This window comes from Chanos chanos, chromosome 2 (genome assembly GCF_902362185.1).
Source record: "Chanos chanos chromosome 2, fChaCha1.1, whole genome shotgun sequence".
Taxonomy (NCBI): Eukaryota; Metazoa; Chordata; class Actinopteri; order Gonorynchiformes; family Chanidae; genus Chanos; species Chanos chanos.
In genome coordinates this window covers 24759687-24780173 of record NC_044496.1, presented here as the reverse complement: position 1 = coordinate 24780173, position 20487 = coordinate 24759687, and the positions used below count along the sequence as shown (strand labels likewise).

The 20487-nt window shown below is 40.9% G+C and overlaps 1 protein-coding gene across 1 annotated transcript in view; it reads right to left on the bottom strand.

The window, feature by feature from the left end:
- rasa2 (RAS p21 protein activator 2) overlaps window positions 1-19495 on the bottom strand; it is a 32157-nt gene extending 12662 nt beyond the window's left edge. Inside the window, exons 1-9 of the mRNA XM_030766955.1 lie at window positions 19425-19495; window positions 10790-10913; window positions 8540-8640; window positions 8262-8356; window positions 4999-5075; window positions 3977-4060; window positions 2202-2274; window positions 1441-1517; window positions 459-560 (exon numbers count right to left, since the gene is read on the bottom strand). Coding sequence (XP_030622815.1) covers window positions 459-560; window positions 1441-1517; window positions 2202-2274; window positions 3977-4060; window positions 4999-5075; window positions 8262-8356; window positions 8540-8640; window positions 10790-10913; window positions 19425-19482 — 791 coding nt within the window. The 5' untranslated portion in view covers window positions 19483-19495. The remainder of the gene's footprint in view (window positions 1-458; window positions 561-1440; window positions 1518-2201; window positions 2275-3976; window positions 4061-4998; window positions 5076-8261; window positions 8357-8539; window positions 8641-10789; window positions 10914-19424) is intronic.
- Window positions 19496-20487: the final 992 nt, after the last annotated feature.

The window sequence follows — 20487 nt, the reverse complement described above, 5'->3', positions numbered from 1 at the left end:
GGTCAGATAAAGAGCGCACTCAATGGCTGTGTCTTTGTGATCGTTCCTTATCTGGTTTCCTCATCTGTTCATCAGCATACTTTACTTATGCTCACTTCAGGTAGCACTGCAGCCATACTCACATTCCTCTGCCTCCCTCTCTATCTCCCTCTCTCACTCACTTTCTTTGACTTTTGACTGCGTAACTGCACCACACTGCGTAGGCGTGAGAATAACAGAGCAGACAAAGCAGGTGTATGCGAGTGAGTTTGGAAGAGAGACATAGAACAGGCGTGGTTGTGTGGCTGGCCAGATCATTTAATTGTCGGCAGGATGTGTGTGTGTTACGTACATTAGGGTCACAGGATCAGTGTTAGTGTTGCAAAGACACATGTCAGCATGTCATCCAAACCACCATTATATTAGGGTTACTGTTAGTGTTGGTTTTAATGTTAGTGTTGGAGTGTGTGTGTTCTCACCATGCTCTATGTACAACGTCATTTCTCAGGATCTTTACAGACACCCGTGTCTCTCCCAGGAACACATCCTGGGCGAGATTCCCATTGTTCCACAAATCAACCCTGAGGGGAAAGAAAGAAAGAAAGAAAGAAAGAAAGAAAGAAAGAAAGAAATATTAGACATATTAGACAACACTTTACTACACAGGAATACACAAACACACTGATGACATTCAGGGCACTCTCCCAAATCTCTAAAATATAAAAAACTTGCTAATTTTAGAAATGAATTCATTTTAAACTATTTCAACTCAGCACAATGAATCCAGTTTTTCCCCAATGACAGTTATAATTAGTGATTTCATTATGGCTCACCTACATGTTTTTGCTGAGGGGAAAAACACACAAACACGCGCACAGACATACACACACACACACACACACACACACACACACACACACACATGCAGCATCAATCCATAACTAGAGAGAAAACTCAAACCAAACCATGCTGGAGATCATGGGTGTTAATGTAGAAAGTGCCACTCTGGAGTTGTGTCTAGTCTTACCTGCCTGTTTTAGCAGAGGGCTATATAAAACAGTTTAGAGTGGACACGTTAGACGACAAAACAGAAGCACATGAACTAACCCTAACCCTTAACCAATCACAACACTCCTTATATATATATAGCTGCAACCAATGAAACACAGCCTTCTATAAGAACAACGTCCTTCTCAATACATCCCTCTCTCAGGACGTATGTTTTACATCTGGGCTATGACTGATACAAACAGATGGAAAAATGTATGTAAAGGACACACAAATGTACCAGAGAGACAGAGAGAGAGAGAGACGTGGTGCACAAGGACATGGGTAAAGAAAGATAAAAATAAAAGATAAATATCTAAACAGAGAGAGATAGGGAGGAGTCGGGAGGTTAAAGAATAGAGAGATGGACAGACAAGAGAAGAAGAAAAAAAATGAAATAATAGAGGGACTCACTTAATCTCCAGTTTCTCAATGTCCTCCTCCTCCACCTGAAAGTGGGATTTTTTAGTGTAGCTGCTTGACCTTGTGACCTGTCACATGACACATTAGTAAATGACCCATTATCTGACTCTGTCCACTGTCTGCAGTATCCTGACATATGCATAGCATGGGTCACTCACTGCAATACGGCCTCATATATATATATATATACACACACACACATAGATATTTCAGAGCTTACGATGGGGCTCTGTTTCAACGGCCCTGTCATTAGTCTGAAATTCCCTCGTAATATGAGTCTTACAGATTTATAAGCAATTCACATGCATAAATGTTACGTTACATTGTATAAGAGGGCTTTGTTATATTTTTTCACTAATTTCCTGCATTATTCTTGTCAAAATAATGCTAATATTGAATAATAATAATAACAATAATGATAATAATAACAACAACAACAACAATAATAATAATAATGGAACATTTTCTTGCTAGTCATTGTAAATGAAAAGAAACTCAAATGAAATCATAAGTGAAGTTTGGTAAACAAAATGGTTAGCGTGGCCAGACGATGCAATTGTATGGCAGATATTATGGTCATCATTAGACACTGTGACCAGCTGTTGCTACTCAAGAATAATATACCACAAACTCCAAATGCTCATAAGCTGCATACCACGGAAGTTGAGGACATTCTCTATGTCTGTATATACGTGAATATATTTAGAGAGAGAGAGAGAGAGAGAGAGAAGATAGAGACAGAACAGTCATACCTCAAAGTAAAATGTCTCCTCAAACTGAGGGTCGCTAGTTTTCTTTTTCACTTTTGTCTTCTTCTGATCAGTCCTGAACAAGTGGAGGAAGAGGGAAGCGATTTAGGTGCAGAAACATTCGGGAGCTGGCGGTGTAAAACGGGGCTCTGAGTTTGACTATACTGCCTGCAGTCACTTTCCCAGCTGTCACATCAGATCTCACTACAGACCACAGTCCGTCTTAATTCAATCACACATGCTTTCTACACTTACACCATGTGTACACTTATCACGCAAGAGACTTTTTTTTTTTCATTTTTAAAAGAAAAATCTTTTGAAAAGATCACAATATATTTTACTTGATAATATCCGCATAATAAACCGATTTTTGTTTTTTCCGAAATTCGATCAACCACCATTATATACTGTGCACAGTTAATACGCAAGTGTGTTTGACAACAACAAAAAAATTACAAACGTAAGTACACTTTTTTTCTCAGCTCAGATATGCAGTTCTAACATTAGAAAACAATGTGGTATATTGTCTCAGATACTAGGAAACAAACCAAATGCCGAATGGAAAAAACCTAATTCAATTACAGGACTTTTAGTTATAGTCCCCTTTCCTTTCAATAACCTGGACTAATCTACTGTCCACTGATCAGGTCAGGGTCTTAATGGTGTCTTTGCTGACACTATTCATGGCGAGGCCTCATGGGCCCTGTTTGGCCACTGGGCACCCAACATCAGACTCATCCATCTGGCCTACTCTCAAGTTCTCTACATTCATCCGTCAAGATAACTTTTCAAAATTCATTCTTCATACACTTGTGCTAATTCCACATATTTTTGCTGCTGTAAGTCATTCATTATTGGTGTAGTCTTTGCTTTTCATATTAACCAGTGCTCTGAAGCTTGTTATACCCGGTAGAGTGAAGTGTTTCTGCCAAACCACTGGTTTCAAAAATAGTCTTGCTTTTGGCTAATGGATTCGTCGCTACGTCTCCCTTGATTCAGGGAAAGGTCCCTACTGGAAATATTCCTAATTTTGGCTTCTTTGCATTTCTTCCTGGCCCTCTGACTTTCACTTTAATTGTTTGTGATCTAGTTGAAGTAGTTTTTCAGTTTCCATGATTGTCGTTCTTTGTGATAGAAAATCCACAATTTTACTGAGGAAAAGTTGCTTCTTCTTCCCATGCTGTGATTAAAGACAGCTTGCATAATAACTTGATCTGTTTATACATGATACCAATTAAAAGTTAATAGGATTAAAATTTCTATTTATCAGAGAAGCCTTGGTGCTGGTCTATGTATACAGAAAGTTTGCAAAAATAAATTCCATTCTCTAAACACTAATCTGTAACTTCACTTTTGAATAATAAATGTGCGTACAGTGTAGAGTACACAAAACGTTTTGCCTCGAGCAAAATAAAAAACATTCTTTGATTTGTTACTGTAAAACTTTTTCTCCACTGATCTGAATAAAGGGCAGGGACGAATGGCAGGGAGCTGAGCCGCCCTGACTGCGTGGAGAGTGGCAGACAAGGGGAGGACACGCACTAAAGGAGTGTATTCACTGCACGTGTAGACACACACACACACACAGTGTAGTGCAGGAGTGTATTCACAGCTCAGGTGTTTACACAAGATGACACAAATGCACACACACACACAGACACGTAAGGGAGATGATATACACATCACTGGAGTGTATGACGTGACGAGGTCAATAATAGAAATTACACCCAAACAGTATGGGAGCGCATTCAGAACTTGGGTGTGTGAGAGAGACTCACCTGGAAGGGCCAACAAGTGTCACTGTAGCATAGGAATCACAGTTCTGCCCACTTATCAGAGGTAAACCCTGACATGCAATTATCCTGGGAGGAACACACACACACACACAAATCAACACCTGTGGCTCTTCATTTAAGAGGTTAATTTTAAGTCATCCAAAATACAGACAAGTATTGAGATAGGAGCTGTTGAAGAGTAGTCTGTTCTTTGAAGTCACATGGTTATGAGTGAATAAATGAGAAAGAGAGAGAAAAAAGACAGAAACTGATAAAGCCTTAGGAAAGCAGAAGCAAGATAAGTCAACAGCAGGATGTTCAGGTGACACACGTGCGGTCTTTTTGGCGACCACTCACCTCAGAGATGAAAAAAAAATGATATGTATAAGCTAAAAAAGAGAGGGGGAGAAAAGAGAGAGAGAGGGAGAACAAGGGAGAGAGAGAGAGAGAGAGAGAGAGAGAGAGAGAGATGAAAAGCTAAAAGTGTGACGCCAAAAGCTGAACCACAGCAGCCGCAAGAGGAGCAGCTCTGACTTCCTGTCATCATACCATCTCTTCCTCTTTTGTCACCGAGCTCTGAGAGAGTGTGTGAATGAATGTGTTCAAACACACACAAAGACACATACACACACGCTCTCTCTTGGACTCACCCATTCACACACTCTCACTCTAGTATATCATGCCAAAAGGCGCAAGGGTTTCAATGTGAATACACAGTCAGGCTGTCTCGCACTAACAAACACCTACGTGTGGTAACACACTCACACGCATAACACACACACACACCTTGAAGCCCATAGATCCTGTCATGTTTACTAGCACAAACAGCATACGTTTTGCGTATGAGAGAGTGTGAGTGACGCTGGCAAAGCTGCGTCAAAGCTTACTTCATGCCATCGTCATTTTCACACACATTCTGAAAATGAAATCCGGCGCGCACTTACACACACACACACACACACACAGACACACACACACGTGTCATGTGACAGAGATCCAGTAAAGAGAAGAGAACTGATACTCACCGAACCAGCAGCTGCTGACACACTGACCCATTCTCTGTAATCAGTTCATTTAGCCTCATCTCCAGGTGAACCTTCCCCTGTTAACGCACACACATACATACATATGCTCACCCTGAGCCAAAGTTGGGTACAGCTGAAGTGTGAAAGTTACTGTTTGAATCCTTAATGTCTGAGGTCATTGCTGGACTCCTCTGATCAGACTCAAGGAGGACCAGAAAGAATCAGAAAATGATCTCACACAACATAAGAGGGATCACAAGATCCCAATGTTTTGTTAATTAGAGACCACCTCTTTAATAAATCTTCCTGTTCTTGGGCAGTATTTCCTGGACTAAGAACACTGTGCTGTTCCAGGGTCAGTTTTAACCCTGCTCTACTGTTCCAGGGTCAGTGTGAACCCTGCTCTGCTGAGCTGAGGACAGTCCTCCCACGGACAGTCCACTCTAGATTCTGCTGTCAGATAAGGGATGCTCCGTTCTGAGTGCACCTTATGCAATAATGAAAGAGACACAGAGGCATGTGCTCTAGGTGTGTTGTGGTGTGGTTTCTGCTCTAGGAGACCACAGCAGACGTAAAAAGCCTTACAACTGACTCTCATGAGGTGTAATTAGATTAGCTATTGCATGTTGGTCAATCAAATGACGTGACGAGAGCTGTTTGTCCTTTCAGTGAATGTTGAAATTCTTTTATCAGGTCGGATGTGGTAAACAGACATCTGATCTGCCATTGGAAGTGTCACTGAGAGTGTGTGAGAGCGAGAGCGAGAGTGAGAGAGAGAGAGAGAGAGAGGGAAAAAAACAAAAAACAAAACAGAAACACCCACACACACTCCCATGTATTTCAGTTCAGTTTAGCAACAGTGTTACTGAGGGCTGCATCTACAGCCGATGTGCTTTTCATTATTCAAAGCACAGGTTATAATGTCATCTTGTGTTTCCACTCACTTATACTCACCCTGATGTACCTGTGTCTAACACCCTACACACACACACACACCTAATGACAAAGGGGGGAGACAGGGAGAGAAAGATGGAATAGTCTACCCAAAACGGAGACAAAAACACAAAGCAGGCCCATCGCGTTACACATCTCTCTAATGTGAAACCTGCACTGGTGGGTTAGCACATTCAGCCACCATTCACCTTTCAGCTAAACACTGCAAAACAAGGGCATACTGGGCTTTTAACCCTACTTTCCACAAACATACCTCTGTGCCATAAAGAATATAGGTAAGCAAGGGTCTAAAGCAGGTTTACATAAATGCAAATTTGATGATACAACTATATTACTGGCATGCTCTTTTGCACCCTCAAAAGCATCCACCTGACCTCATGCTACATTAAACCATGCCAGTCTGTGCTTGAGCTGACTAAGGATTGAAATGAGATTAAATTTTGTGAAATGACAACGAAATAAACTTTTGAGTTATTTGTGCCTCATTTTATCTCTGCATCTCACTAATGTTCATGGGGTGAGAAATGAGAACACACACTGATGAAACACATACACACACATGAAAACACACACTGATGAAACACATACACACACGAGAACACACACTGATGAAACACATACACACACAGAGTTGAGAAACATGGCGTTCGGGGTTATAAGCAATAGTGATACAGGCGTGCTTCCTCTACGGTGGCGAGTAAACACTTAAAAAGCTAATACCGCCATGCGACCTGCAGGGGTTCAGAGGCGGCGGAACGTCCAGTGATTTCAGCACGTTCGAGCCATTTATCAGCTGCGAAATGGCCACCCACTTCTCACCCCAGGGTTAAGGACAAACCGCTAACGGATTTTCAACTGCTGTCATGCACTGCTCTCTGTGCATGCTAAATAAACAGAAGACTTGTTCAAGACAGCAAACACCGTGTAATAAATAAAAACTCATTTTACATTTTGGTGTTCCTGTGAACATCCAAAATGTTTAAAAGAGGGAAGAAAAAGAGAAAAAACCCTTTAAAGGTGCAGCCAATAAGACATTTTCATATCTTGGTATGTGCGTTATCTTGGGAGTTCACAGCTAAGAGGACATAATCTCAAAACATCATATACTCATCCATTTTCATATATTTCATATCCCTTTTCATATAAATCATATACTCATCCCTACTTATCACTTTTGACTTGTCCTCACAAAAATGTTCAAGTGCCCACCTAAATATGAGGACAAGCATGTGTTATACCCATTGTGCTTTGATGAGAGAAACCAATGTGAACACACTTTGATTTGATACACATTTTGATTCGAAAAACATTTTACATCATCAGAAAGACCATTTTACATTTATCTTCTGCAACATAAGATTCTATCCACACAACATTAAACCTTCAGTTTACAGCCATAGGTCTCACTTAGTCGGTGAATTTCTCATTTATTACACATTCAATTCTTAAACACTTTTCCCAGTACCCTTTTCTTGTGAAACTATCTACAATCTACAAAACCATGACTTTTTTCAAATTTTTTGTTCTTCTCCAGCTCTTCCTTTCTGTTGGATCGCGATGGAGACAAAAACAGTATGTTGACCCCAAGCACAGCAGTGGAGTGAACCAGAGCTGTGTACAAAACAGATCAGTACCTTCACCAAACACAAAAACAGGATGTGGACAACGACAATCATCTGCCGCAGTGTCACTGGAGCACACCAAGACGATGACTAATGACAGAGTAATACGATTGGACCACGCCAAGGCAGTGACTAAAGGCAGAAAGATATGATTGGACCACACCAGAACCGGTGACTAACCACAGAAGGGAAGTGAGCCCAGCCTGGCTGTGTTATTAGACACAAGTGTGTTAGTGTAGGCGTTCAGGCAGTAGTGACAAGCAACAAACACTCCTGCGTCCTCTCCACAGAAGGTCGAAAGTCAACGCTACAGGTCGAAAAGTTGTGTCACCTGAGGCAATGTCTTATTGTGGCATCATCTGATACTCATGTTAGTACAATAAATAGTAAACAAAACAGAAATTGATTTGCATTCTCCAAAGTAAATCAAATTTAAAAATAACACTGCAGTGCAGCTATCAGCATTTTAATGCCAAAGGGAATTTAGCACTAGTTACTGCGTTATCATAACCACTAGTACTGAACAAAACTACAGAAACAATAAGCCTCACAGTAAGCCTTTTCTGCAGCCCTAACACTGCCTTGCCAGCTTGACTACTGAAATCAGGTGTGTGTGTGTGTGTGTGTGTGCGTGTGCATGCATATGTGTAATCTCTATGCTGGATTAGTCAGGATGACGACACTCACCTGGACCTCTGAGTTTGGATCAACCGGATGTAGAGGAAACCAGGACTCTTTCCCACTGTATCTCCATAGCTCCTCCTTCCTGATGGCAACTTTTCCTAATATCACACACACACACACACACACACACAGTATTTACGTTACAAAATAACCAAAAAGTCTGTATATGTGTGTGTGTGTGTGAGTATGTCTTTAAACACTAATTTGCGCACAGTCATAGAGAGAGAAAAAGGGTGAAATGAGAACGAGAGAGAGAGAAAGAGAGAGAGAGAGAGACTAACCTACAGGTAGGTCCCGGAAAACACTCTTGGCGTACACATAAAATGAGAGAAACTGAAAGGGCCGTGGAATCTCAAAGTAAAAGTCCTCTCCATAGAATGGGCTGAAACAGAGGCATAGAGAGAGACACTCAAACAAACTGTCAGTTTTCCCACCCCAAACCTTTTAAGTGAAACCACTGTTAGGCATATTAAAGAGGATGAAAGGGTGATGTTTAACTGATCAATGCTGCATCACAGAGACCTGAGAAGCCACAATACAGAGGCAGAACAGGAAGAGACTTCTCCGTCATCACTAAGATGATGTACTAATGACACAAACACACGATCTCTCTTACTCTGTTCTAACCCTGTGTGTGTGTGTATGCATTACTGGTCCCTGATCACTGGTCCCTAATGCTCAGGGAGGGAGACAGAAAAACAGAGAGAAAAAATGTGTATGTGTACGTGTGTGTGCGCATGTGTGTGTGTGTGTGTGTGTGGGTGGGTGTGGGGGGGGGGGGGGGGGTTGGAAGAGACTGTGCTAATACTTCAATATACACACTCATATCAGCTTCTCATTCCATTATGCAGAACAACATCAGGAACAATATTGCTTTTTTCTTTCTTTCTTTCTTTCTTTCTTTCTTTCTTTCTCTGTCTCTCCCTCTCTCTCCCACTGGTTCTGGCGTGTTCTTGGGTGACAGACGTTGTGAGATCATAAGCCATCTGCCCTTTTGTAGCTCAGTGCAATGTTGCAGGTGAAAACAGGCAGTGTCAGGACAGGGACTTCTGCCCAGACTCACACACGCAGGCATATACACACATACACACGCACACACACACACATACACACATAATCAAACTGAGCTCTCACACAGGGTCTGAGGGGAGCTGGTTCCAACACGGTACTTTCTGTGGGACTCCTGCAAATTCAAAAACTAAGCCATAATGAAACATGTGTCAGTGATCCACCTGAGCATACACCCAGAGCTGTGGATCAAATTTATCCTTCAGGCTTTTCATTGCAGTGTAACTGAAAAATGGACAAGGTTTGAACCGTAATGTGCAATGCCTCCTGGAGCTCGGCAGCTACCGTCAAATACCTCAGCAGACACTTGAGAAGAGAATGTTCATCCACCCACACACACTCCAGCTCTCTGTCAAATACACAAGCACACACGCAAGCGCACACGCACACACGCGCACGCGCACACACACACACACACGCATTCATGGCGACAATACACACATACAATCACCGTGGTCACGCATAGGCACACCATCACTCCAACATGCTTATACACATTCAGTATGACTACAAAAGAGAATGAAACCAAGCCACTCCTAAAGAGCCAAACTGTAGGACACAAGGCATACACAAACAACCTTGAGAAGAGTGAGAGAGAGAGAGAGTCATGTAGAAAAAGAGAAAAGCAAGGAAGATGGGAGAAAAGGAGTACTACAAAAGTAAAGGCAGTCTTCCATTTCTGATATTCTACAGTTTTTGAAAGAGAGAGACTGATGGAGAGAAAACCTGAGAAAGATAGAGAGAGGCGAGAGATAGTGAGAGAGAGAGATAGAAAAGCAGGGGTACACGCGTGGGTGGAATCACTTCCTCAGACAGAGCCAACGCAGTCCTTTGAACAGAGAAAGAGAGAGAGAGAGAGAAAAAAGAAGTGCTGTTGTGAAATAACTAGAGAAGGGAAGCCTTCAGAAAGAGAAAAAGACAGGCAGAGAGATGGCGAGAAAGAAAAAAAATTACAGAAAGAAAAACATACAGAAAGAGAAAAATATGTACAGAAAGAAAGAAAGAAAGAAAGAAAGAAAGAGTTCCTCTTGTCTCTTTCTTTGTCACTGAGAAAAGAAGGCATGCTTCAAATGTTTTTATGCTATGGTGTGTGCCAAACACACACACACACACACACACGCTGTGCCATCTAAGATCCCCTATATTTACACACAGATCACTAAGGAGAGAGAGAGAGAGAGAGAGAGAGAGAGAAATTAAAGACACAGTCACTCCTGTGGTGGAGCTGACTTGCTTCCTTTCGTTTTACTGTACTCAAATGGCAATGATTATATGAAACTGAAATGCGACATACAGCTGCAGCTAACACATTGCAGATTCTTACTTGTTCACCGCATGCTTTCCTGCTAGTGTTTATTCAATGAACTAATCAACGGGATGTGGTAAAGCACACTGACTGTGTGAGAGTGAGGGTGAGAGAGTGTGTGTTTGTGTGTGTGTGTGTGTGTGTGTGTGTGTATCACCTGACGCTTTTCTCGAACATTTTGGTGCGGAACACCTCCTCCTGGTCAAGGTTGATGGTGCAGAAGGTACAGAGGTCACGGAGTCTGTTGGCTCCGGCCGGCAGGCCCAGGTTCTTGGCCTCACCTGTGTGGAGAGGAAGAGAGCGGTAAGAGCGATGTGCCCCTCAAAAAAAAGCAACGGTTACCCGAGACATCGCCATAGTGATCACCGCAGTTCACACACCAAAAGGTAACACTCAGTCACACTCAAAAACACACATTTCCTCACAATGCTTGCAAAGAGTTTCACAACACAGTACATACATACATAAAGGAAAACCATATGAGATAAGATAAGACTTTATAATATATATATCTAATTTAATCACTTTATTTGATATCTATCGAATTTCATTGTTTAATGCATTTAGCGGTAACATTGCAAAACTCAGCAGCAGAAAAATGCTGTTATGCATTCTGCTCTTCTCAGGAATCGATAACCTCAAAAAACTCAGGTAAGTCAACTTTGGCCAGAGAGGCATCTAACACACCTATGAAGTTTGCAGTGGATTACCACAGAATTCCAACAGACCCATGACCACTGAAACTGACGTTTCACTAACCAGCCTGACAACAGAACTGACCACTGACTCAGCATGAGCAACCTGTGACAATGACCATAGCTGGTACCAGGGAAGCAACACAAAGTTTATTATACAACATTTTGCAAAGTGTTTGTGAATTTTGAGCAATGACTCACTGACAAAACATCAGTGAGGGGGCTAATAAAAACTGATGCCATGAAGTTTTTTTTTGTTTTTTTTATATGATTACTTCCTGGTGTAATGACCCAGCTTTAAATGATAGCCTCATTTCCTAAAACTAAATGCCCACTTGGAATTGGCGTGGATGCTCCCCACGTCCTGACAAAGTCTAGTTTACAGTCCAATCTCTCTTTCTCTCTGTCTCTCTTGCTCTCTGTCTCTCTCTCAGAGCAGTGGCTGTTGGTAAGCGGTGCTGACTGAGGCGAGCTAGGACGGATGTGGGCGTAGTTGAGATGGAGCTCATGTAAGATGTGGTTAAAGACGAGAAGCATAGACTTCCTCCCAGCATGCCCTTACCTTGCAGCTGAGTGCGTATTCACAAATGTAAATTTAAGACTAAATCATGCACACGCACAAACAACAAAGAATCAGAGTATAAAGTAAACAGGCTAAAGGTGACAGAGAGCCATCTTTATGAGGTGAAAAATATCCATATATGTACACCCATATATAAATATATATATATATATATATATATATATATATATATATATATATATATACATATATATAAAAATCATTTTACAAGAAATTAAATTACTTCTCTGGGTTTCACATGTTGACAGCATTATTCTGAAAATTTAGACAACGATAAAATGAGTAAGTTATCAATTCTAAAACACAAATGTCATTGAGTATGATTTTCTGCAGCTAAAAGTAAATGCCAAAAATAGGCTACTTTCAAACTGCCTTAATTCCATATCAAACAACAAATGCACATACATCTGAAATAGAAATAGAAAAATAACATTAAGATAAAAAGGATAGTCACTACTGAGCGCTTCAAAACTTTAAATAAATTCATTTTTACGAAGCTTTTGTCCTCAAAAAATGTATTTTGTTATGTAAGAAAAAATGAAGCCATTTTAAACAAAATGATATAGCCTTCTAGCCATGCAATTAAAAGTTAGTTGACATGATAAACAATCCTAAACTTTGAAAATATGATGAGCAAACTGACTTATCTTAAAGAAATAATCCACTGTATTAAATATTGAAACCTCTGAAACAGTTAACAAAATGACTAATTTCAAATTTGAGTATACATTGCTGTTACTGTTAAATACAATTATCAATCAAATGTAAAAAAAACAAAAAAAGAAACAAAACCATGCACTTCGGGTGAACGCTTTATTCACCCAAAGAGCTGAAAAAGGGTATAACAGGCTAGGAGTCACAAGTTGTAATTTGTTCCTCTCCGAGTGTAACGATGTTTCTACCTTTTTTTTTCTTATTGTATTAATCAACATGAAACTAGTGTCAGATTTCCTGTCATAAGTGAAATATGTCTGCTACATTTCATAGTGTTTGGACAAAATTTCAGAAACAGTAAGGAAAGCTGACACATACAGCATCACGCTTTGGAATGTAAAATGGGTATCTGCCTTTTTTTTTTTTTTTACAGCTCTGGTTATGGAAGTTTTTCTCTCCATTCTTTCTTCACACTGACAAACGAGGTGTTGATTTAAATGAGAAAACAGATTGGTGCTATTACCTCTATATGTCAACACCGGTCTGAGCCATTGTTGATCTAATGTCAGAACTCCCAAATATATGACTTATCTGAAAGCCAAACGACTCCCTAATGACAAAACTCAAATCCATTTCTGGCACAAAAATCTTCCCGAAATAAAACGCGTTCCCCTGCTGCTCTCCTTTTTGATTAATTATTACCCCTGTAAACAACCGACCCGTAAATCATCATTGTTGACAAACAGCTGACAGAAACTGTATGGTCGTCTGTTAAATGAATTTAGATAATGTTCCTGTCCTTCAGTAGAAAGGCCATCTCACCCTATCTTAAAACCACTCTGCTCCACCAGCCGTGTTCGTTGTGCTGAATTAAAAAAGAAACTTGTATATTCTCCAGTCTCTATTTATTAACCCCTTGAGCTCTATGGCAGAGTAGGAGAGGGAGCAATGGCACATAAATTAGGCGTGGTAGAGGAAAAAGTGAAGAACATAAGCCACATAATACCCAAAAAATTGACGAGATGCAAAATTTATCAGTAAAATAACGAAAAACTAAAAATAGCCGATGTGATTAACATTGATTCATATGTTCTGATTAGATCTGATTAATATAAACAAACAAAAAAAATTATTTTATTTCTACTGTGTCAGTAAACATTTGTGACTAGATGTTTGGTTGGAGGTTGGTGGTATTGTTCTTAACGCTTTAGTAATTAGAACAAAGCAAAGATGTTTTGGCCTTGTCTTCGTTTTCCAAACCAGTGATTCCAAAAAGGGAACAGCTGGATTGAATCCAGTATTTGCGTGTTTGCTACTGTGCCGTTTCTCTTCAGACGAAACACATTTACAGGGCAGCTTTTCTCAGACAAAAGTCCTGTCAATCCTGACTCATAGCCATACATGATGATCTAGACAGGCATCGGATGGACGGTGCTTAAAAACCTGCCAGAACATACAGAATTACTGAGACTGTAACTCACGCATATCTCTACACTTTGATCCATGAAAAGCCGCGATGAGCTGCGCCACTTGTGAGATCGTGTGACAGCAGAATCATTGTCCCGTTATCTGTGATAAGGTGGTGTAAAACACCACCCAAAGCTTCATTCAGTCTTATAAAAGTGAGACTATTCCTGGGAATACAGTTTTGCAACAGTTTATTCAACAAATTAACTTTATCACTTTATATAAGCTCTCTCTATATTTCGGCGAATGTTTAAACTGACAGAATATGCGTACACATCTGCACCGCCAAAGCAGGACCGTTCACTGTTAAAACACACTGCAAGTGACTGTAAGCAACAATTATTGTCAATTAATTGTACATAACAAACAGAAAATTGTACATTGACAAACTACATAGCATCTTAAGATGGGCTAAATTTAAGTCTTTTCCCCAAAAAGATTTTGAAGATAAACAACATACTAAGTGACTCTGTGATATTCATTGCTTTACAATTCAAGCCCCTACAATGATCCAACATTATCTAACTGTGGAAGTTAAGTGTTGTTATGTCCATGAGGTAAACTGCACATGTTAAAAATAAATTGATTATTTTATCAAAATTTCTTATGCACCTTTCTTCAAATGCATTAAGTGTATTTGCGTGAGCCAAATGCATGAAACCTGAAAAAAGCTCTCAAATGAATTAAGACGTGAAAAAGCCTTTTCTCCTTTCTTTCTAAAGCACTCCCATCTTTAAGGCAAAATGAGAGTTTGGTTCATTTAAGATCTCCCCTCTCTTTACACACGCACACAAATGTGACCCTGGTTTCTCATCTGTATTCTGATCCTGTTACCCAACTCCTCATTCACTATAAAGCAAATCCTCTCCTGCCCCACACCCTGAGCCTCCTGGGCTGGTCTCTGGAGACACCGTGCTGAGGGCACTCTGCACCCAGGACTCATCACTGACTCTGTGTACCATAGCCACACAGCAGCGCGCAGCAAAGCAAGTAGGTCCACAGGAAGAGCACATTCCCCAAAGCATCCAACAAACTCATCACTTCAGGGAACCTGGGAGGTTATGTCATGCAATCGATGCCCTAAGGTTAACCTCCCACACAATATACACACACACACACACGCACGCATGCATATACACACATGTACATGCACGCGCTCGCGCACTCACACACGCAGACACACACACACACACACACACAGAGGCAGGTGCAATCTAAAGGGAAGCAAGCATGTGCCACTGTATGCATAGCAACGGAAGTACACACAAACCGCAACAGTGAGGCCTGAACAAACAAGCTTCATGGTGCCTCCAGAAAAAAAATCACACATTACTCTGTATAGTAAACACAAACACACTCACACAGAGACCCACACACACGTACACGTGTGCGCATACATACATACACAAACACAAAGTTTGAGCTCCATACAAACCCAGTTATATCTCTGTACAGGAGAAGTAGAAAGGTTCACTTTACACTGCACACAAAACTTTGCTCAAAAAAGTAGTCTACAAAAAGATGGGATACAGGACAGTGTCATCTACTTAATCTGCGCAGTTCATCAGGGCAAAAACATTTAAATATGTGTAAGCTATGTGACCAGTCCACAGTAAATGCCTTAATCCCTGTGTATATTTATCGTACAGTAAAGCCCTGACCTGAAGACTGCTCCTCTCTGTGCTAACATGTCTGTCTCCGGCTGAGGTGAAAGAGCCGTGGAAGCCTGGACCAGATAAAGACAGAGAGAACCAACACACAAATACCATCCTCACCTACGTCTAACCCTGACTGTGGTTAAAAAAAAAAAAAAAAAAAAAAGACCTCAGTTTCAAGAATAATCATCTCTCAAATCACAACTAAAACAAATTAGTAAGTAACTAAGACAAATACGCACGACACAAAAATAAACATTTATAAATAAAGGCTCGGGCGTCCGAGCGGCCGGCTAAACGAGGAGCGTTGCATCACCGGGGGCCGAGCAAGCGATCTTTACGGTGCGTTAAGCTGGTTTCTCAGGGCTTAAGGAAAGCGCCATGGAAGAGCGAAGTTCCGGGGGTTTCTAAGGTGATCCACTTTCTATGCCACAGCTCTTCACAGAGCTATTAATACGTCAAATCCTACAAACAGGTTGTAAAAACTATAGCAACACTTGAGCTGATACTAAGCTTGACCTGGCTTACCTGCCAAAGACCTCAGAAATTCAGTACGTTCGTCATCGTTCTGTGCTGAGCGAATACATATGTGAGTGTGTAAGACAGAGAGAGAGAGTCTAGAGAAGCACAAGTCAAAGGGCAGAGAGCATGGGTTGCTTATTGGACCTCAACAAGTGTCCTAGTTCTTTTTGAGGAGCGACAAATTAAGACAGAGGGAGAAAAAAAAAGGAGAGATTGAGAGAAAGGACAAAAGATACATAGCTTGTTGTCAGGCCAATAAATCTGGCTGAATAGATCTACAAAGGGGCATTGAGAAAAGTACCGTCAACTGCAGGATGAGCTGTTGAAATCTGGCCAACCAACAGAACTAAATTCCACATCGGCCTCTCTGAGTCTACTCCGCTTCCTAAGGGCACAAGCCTACATGACAGCAAAACACCCCCCACCCCAACATCCTCTCCCCGTCATTACATGAGTGTGTACAAGTATGCATATTGCCATGGACTACATGCATTGTGTGTGAGTGTGTGTGAGTGTGTGTGCACCTGCTGTGATAGATTGTGCTGGCATGCATGTAAATGTGTCTGTTTGTGTGCAAAAGATAACATCAGAAACACAGAGAAAGAAACCCTGAGAGAGCAAGAGAGCGAGAGCAAGAGAGAGAGAGAGAGAGAGAGAGAGAGAAGGGCTAACCTGAATGCTCATATGGGTACAGATTCGTCTCACCATGGAAAAAGTGACCAAACCGTAAAACAGAAAACATATAGTCAGGCATAAATCATTTATTGTTCAAGCACGCAGCGACAGTTTAGTCCACTGAGATGGGCTCTTCTGAAGGATGAGGGTTCTGTCTGCCTAAGTTACATTTTAAGGCCGAGCCCCATCGCCTGCATTACTAAACTTCTAAGAGCAGTCCAAGAACGTTCAGGAGGACAGATCATGCAGGCTGGCAGTATATCACCATGGTTACGTAACGACGGTAAACGCAGAAATACAAAACTGACCAAACGGTACAACTAAAGGTGTTCTTTCTTTTCTACTAACAGTGAAAACAAACAAAAAAGACAGAAAAGAAATAATCTTTACAGCAGGGGAGAAATGTCAGAAAAAATTACTGTTGGACAAGCACACAGATTGGACAGATGCAAATCCATTCAGTAATCGTGTGTGGTATGAGTTCATGAATGGATGATCATGACTGAACCCTCACCATGATCCTGATTTCATCAGTTACCTAAAACATTTGTTTGGCTGTCTCCCTCTCTCTACAAAAAGACTGTGAAAATGTGCACATAGACCCATCCTGTACTATTCAAACTTGATCAGAAAGCTTCTCTTCTCCATTTTATTCCATCAGCAATTTAACACCTGATGAAAACCAGAAACTGTGTGTGTGTGTGTGTGTGGGTCAATAACCCTCGTGAACTAAATAATTAATTACCATACCCAAAGAAGCGAAAGTTGATTTGATTTGAAAGCACATGAATCTCATAAGCCAGGGTTATCTCAGCACAGGTAGCTAATGTCATGCAGGACAGGGCTAGAGACACTTTATTTGGTCTCTGTGTAACGATGCTGAGAGGAGCACGACAGAGCAGGCAATGGAAGTGGTTTGACTCTTACAGTGGTGATCAAGAATACTATGCAGCCTGTGCTTACAGAGGTGTAAAAGTTCTTTTCAGCAATAGCCTATCAGACGTAAGAGCAGCAGAGCAGTCGGACAAATGTCATCGCTGACTCTTTGCCTTGAAAGAGCTTGGCCCATGATTTAGACACAATCTCCACCCTGCTCCCTGGCGAAATGCCCTTACATCTCATCCTGGGTAAGCAGCTATTTTAGTGCTGTAGTCAAACCTAGGCTTTGGCATGATCACCATCAAATTGTGCCTATCCTCACCGCCAAAGCCAAGAAGACACGAGAAATGCCCTTAATGTATAAGTACAAAACATACAAAACTACATAGAGACATGTTCTTTAGCAGTCATGACCTGAGTAGATGAACAAAACCAAGCTTTTTAACAATTAACAGCTTATTACTGGTGTTTACTAAAGAATATAATGGTCTTATCAGTCTTTAAAGATCAGGCATGGCAGGCACTTGACTGTTCGGGACTACTTTTGGTGTTTTATAGAATGAGTTTTTCCCCCAAGTGTAGCATCACTGCTGTGACACGGGTACCAGCGATAGGAGAGGTCTACTGTACGAGTTACAGATCTCATAAAGCCCTTAAAATAACACAATGGTCCTGAAACGCACTAGTGTAGCCACAACGGTTAAAATTAATCGGGTCGTTTCATACCACTCTGAAATGTGAAATGTCACTTCAGTTTTGTAGTCGGAGTAATCCTGACCACCATTGCAAAATCACTGACATACTGATGAAAGCGTATATTCTTCTAATAGAGCTTGTTGAAGGCGATGAAATTTGCAGGAGTTATTTAATTTTTTGTTGTTGTTGTTACAAGTTTGCACACACATAAAGGGCCTTGCGTGTGTCATAATGCCAAATTCTGTTTTCCCACAAGTTAATGAACAAGCACACCACGAAAATTATCTTAATGACGGTTCGGACACTGCTCACTTGAATCTCGTTGGTACTAACAGTTTCAGCGTTAAACACTATGAAACAACTTCCTGCCAGGAATATTTCGCAAGTTTCGCTGAAAACGAAGACCCAGGCTATACACCACCATTTCGCGTAACTATGATTCATGATCCCCGTAAAAAATGAAGAGTGCGTTCATTCGTAACTGTGAAAACCGTAGAACTTGAGTAATATTTCAGATCAGTTTAGCTTAAAAAATGTACATTAACTGTAAGCGACAGAAGGTAGCCATCTAATGTGTTGTGATGAGTGAAAGAAGAGGTAAGCTAGCACGAAAGCTACAAGGCTAGTCTGAAACCGTGGCATTACCGCGCATTTGCTTTGTCAGTGGATATTTAAACGTCTTATCAAATCAAGTCTGCCACTAGTACTTAACTGTGATCACGTCTATTAAAATCGACATTTGCAGGGACAACCTTCGTTACTAAAGACAGCTAACAAACAGTGTTTGTCTGTGTGCGCCCATCAAGCAGAAATGACTATGTGTGTATGTGTGCGTGTGCATGTGAGAGTGTGTCTATGTGTGTGTCTGTTGCTTGTACCGCGCCCCTCTTTTTACATTTCGATCATTTTTGTACCCCTTTCCCAGACCACCTTAGGTAACACAAGCAAGCTGCGGTTGGCACTTACAGATCTTTCCCCGGAGGCTTTGTAAAATCCGAACTTTCGTATCGTCTTCTTCCGCCATGGTTCAAGTTGTGTCTATGTCTGTACAGTACATTCAACACTTATCACATCCGTTTATGAATGCAAGCAGATGGACTGCCCACTGTAGCGTCACTACCAATACGATTGGTTGTTGGTGCTGTTGACATCAGTGTGAGGATTTGTGTGAATCGGCTCACGGGCACGTAGTTTGTAAAACAAACGGAAGCACGGTGGAGCTCTTGTAATGAAATTATTTATGAGTTGTTTTATGAAAATCTAGCCGCTGCTGTGAAATGTTACATAATTGGTATAGGTATACACACACACACACACACATCCAATTTGTCTGACAGAAAACAGAGTTGTCAAAAGTAGATCTGACCCAACGGATGATGGTTTATAGTCACCTTAACAACTAAATGGCACAAAATCCAAAGTGCACCGAAATGTGCATTGTGCAAAAGCTTTACAACAATACTGTAATATTTATAACTGAGTACATTGCACATTTTAACTGTCATATATTTTGTCCACTTCTCAAGTGAAACTAGTCGCTTTCTCTCCTTTATTACTACTTGTAGCAATACTTGTGTAAATATTAGCCCTTCGCTAAATGATGTATTGCACTCGCTGATTTTTATTCCCAACATCAGCATAAAATTTTCAAGCTTCTTGGGTAGGTCTGTCTTTACACTCTGCATGAAAATGACTCAATTGTTTATCCTCTGAGAATCAAAATATCACTAATGCCTGTAACATCTGTATTCTCAGTTTTATCAGCTGTCATGTGGTGACATTATTGATTCGCAAATCTGCATTCACATCAGCAATAAGCACATCTTCTCATGTCATGCAAGCAAGCATATCCTTTAGTACAAATGACAAAGTTTTTTTGGCAGGAGAGGACTGAATCAATAGGTGCATGGCTTTGGCAAATTTGACCATAGCATTTCTTGGACTTATTTTGCTGTAGACAGGAAATGAAGTTTATGCATCCCTGTTGTTTTCACAGTTGTTTTTAGTTTGAATTTTTTTTTAAACAAGC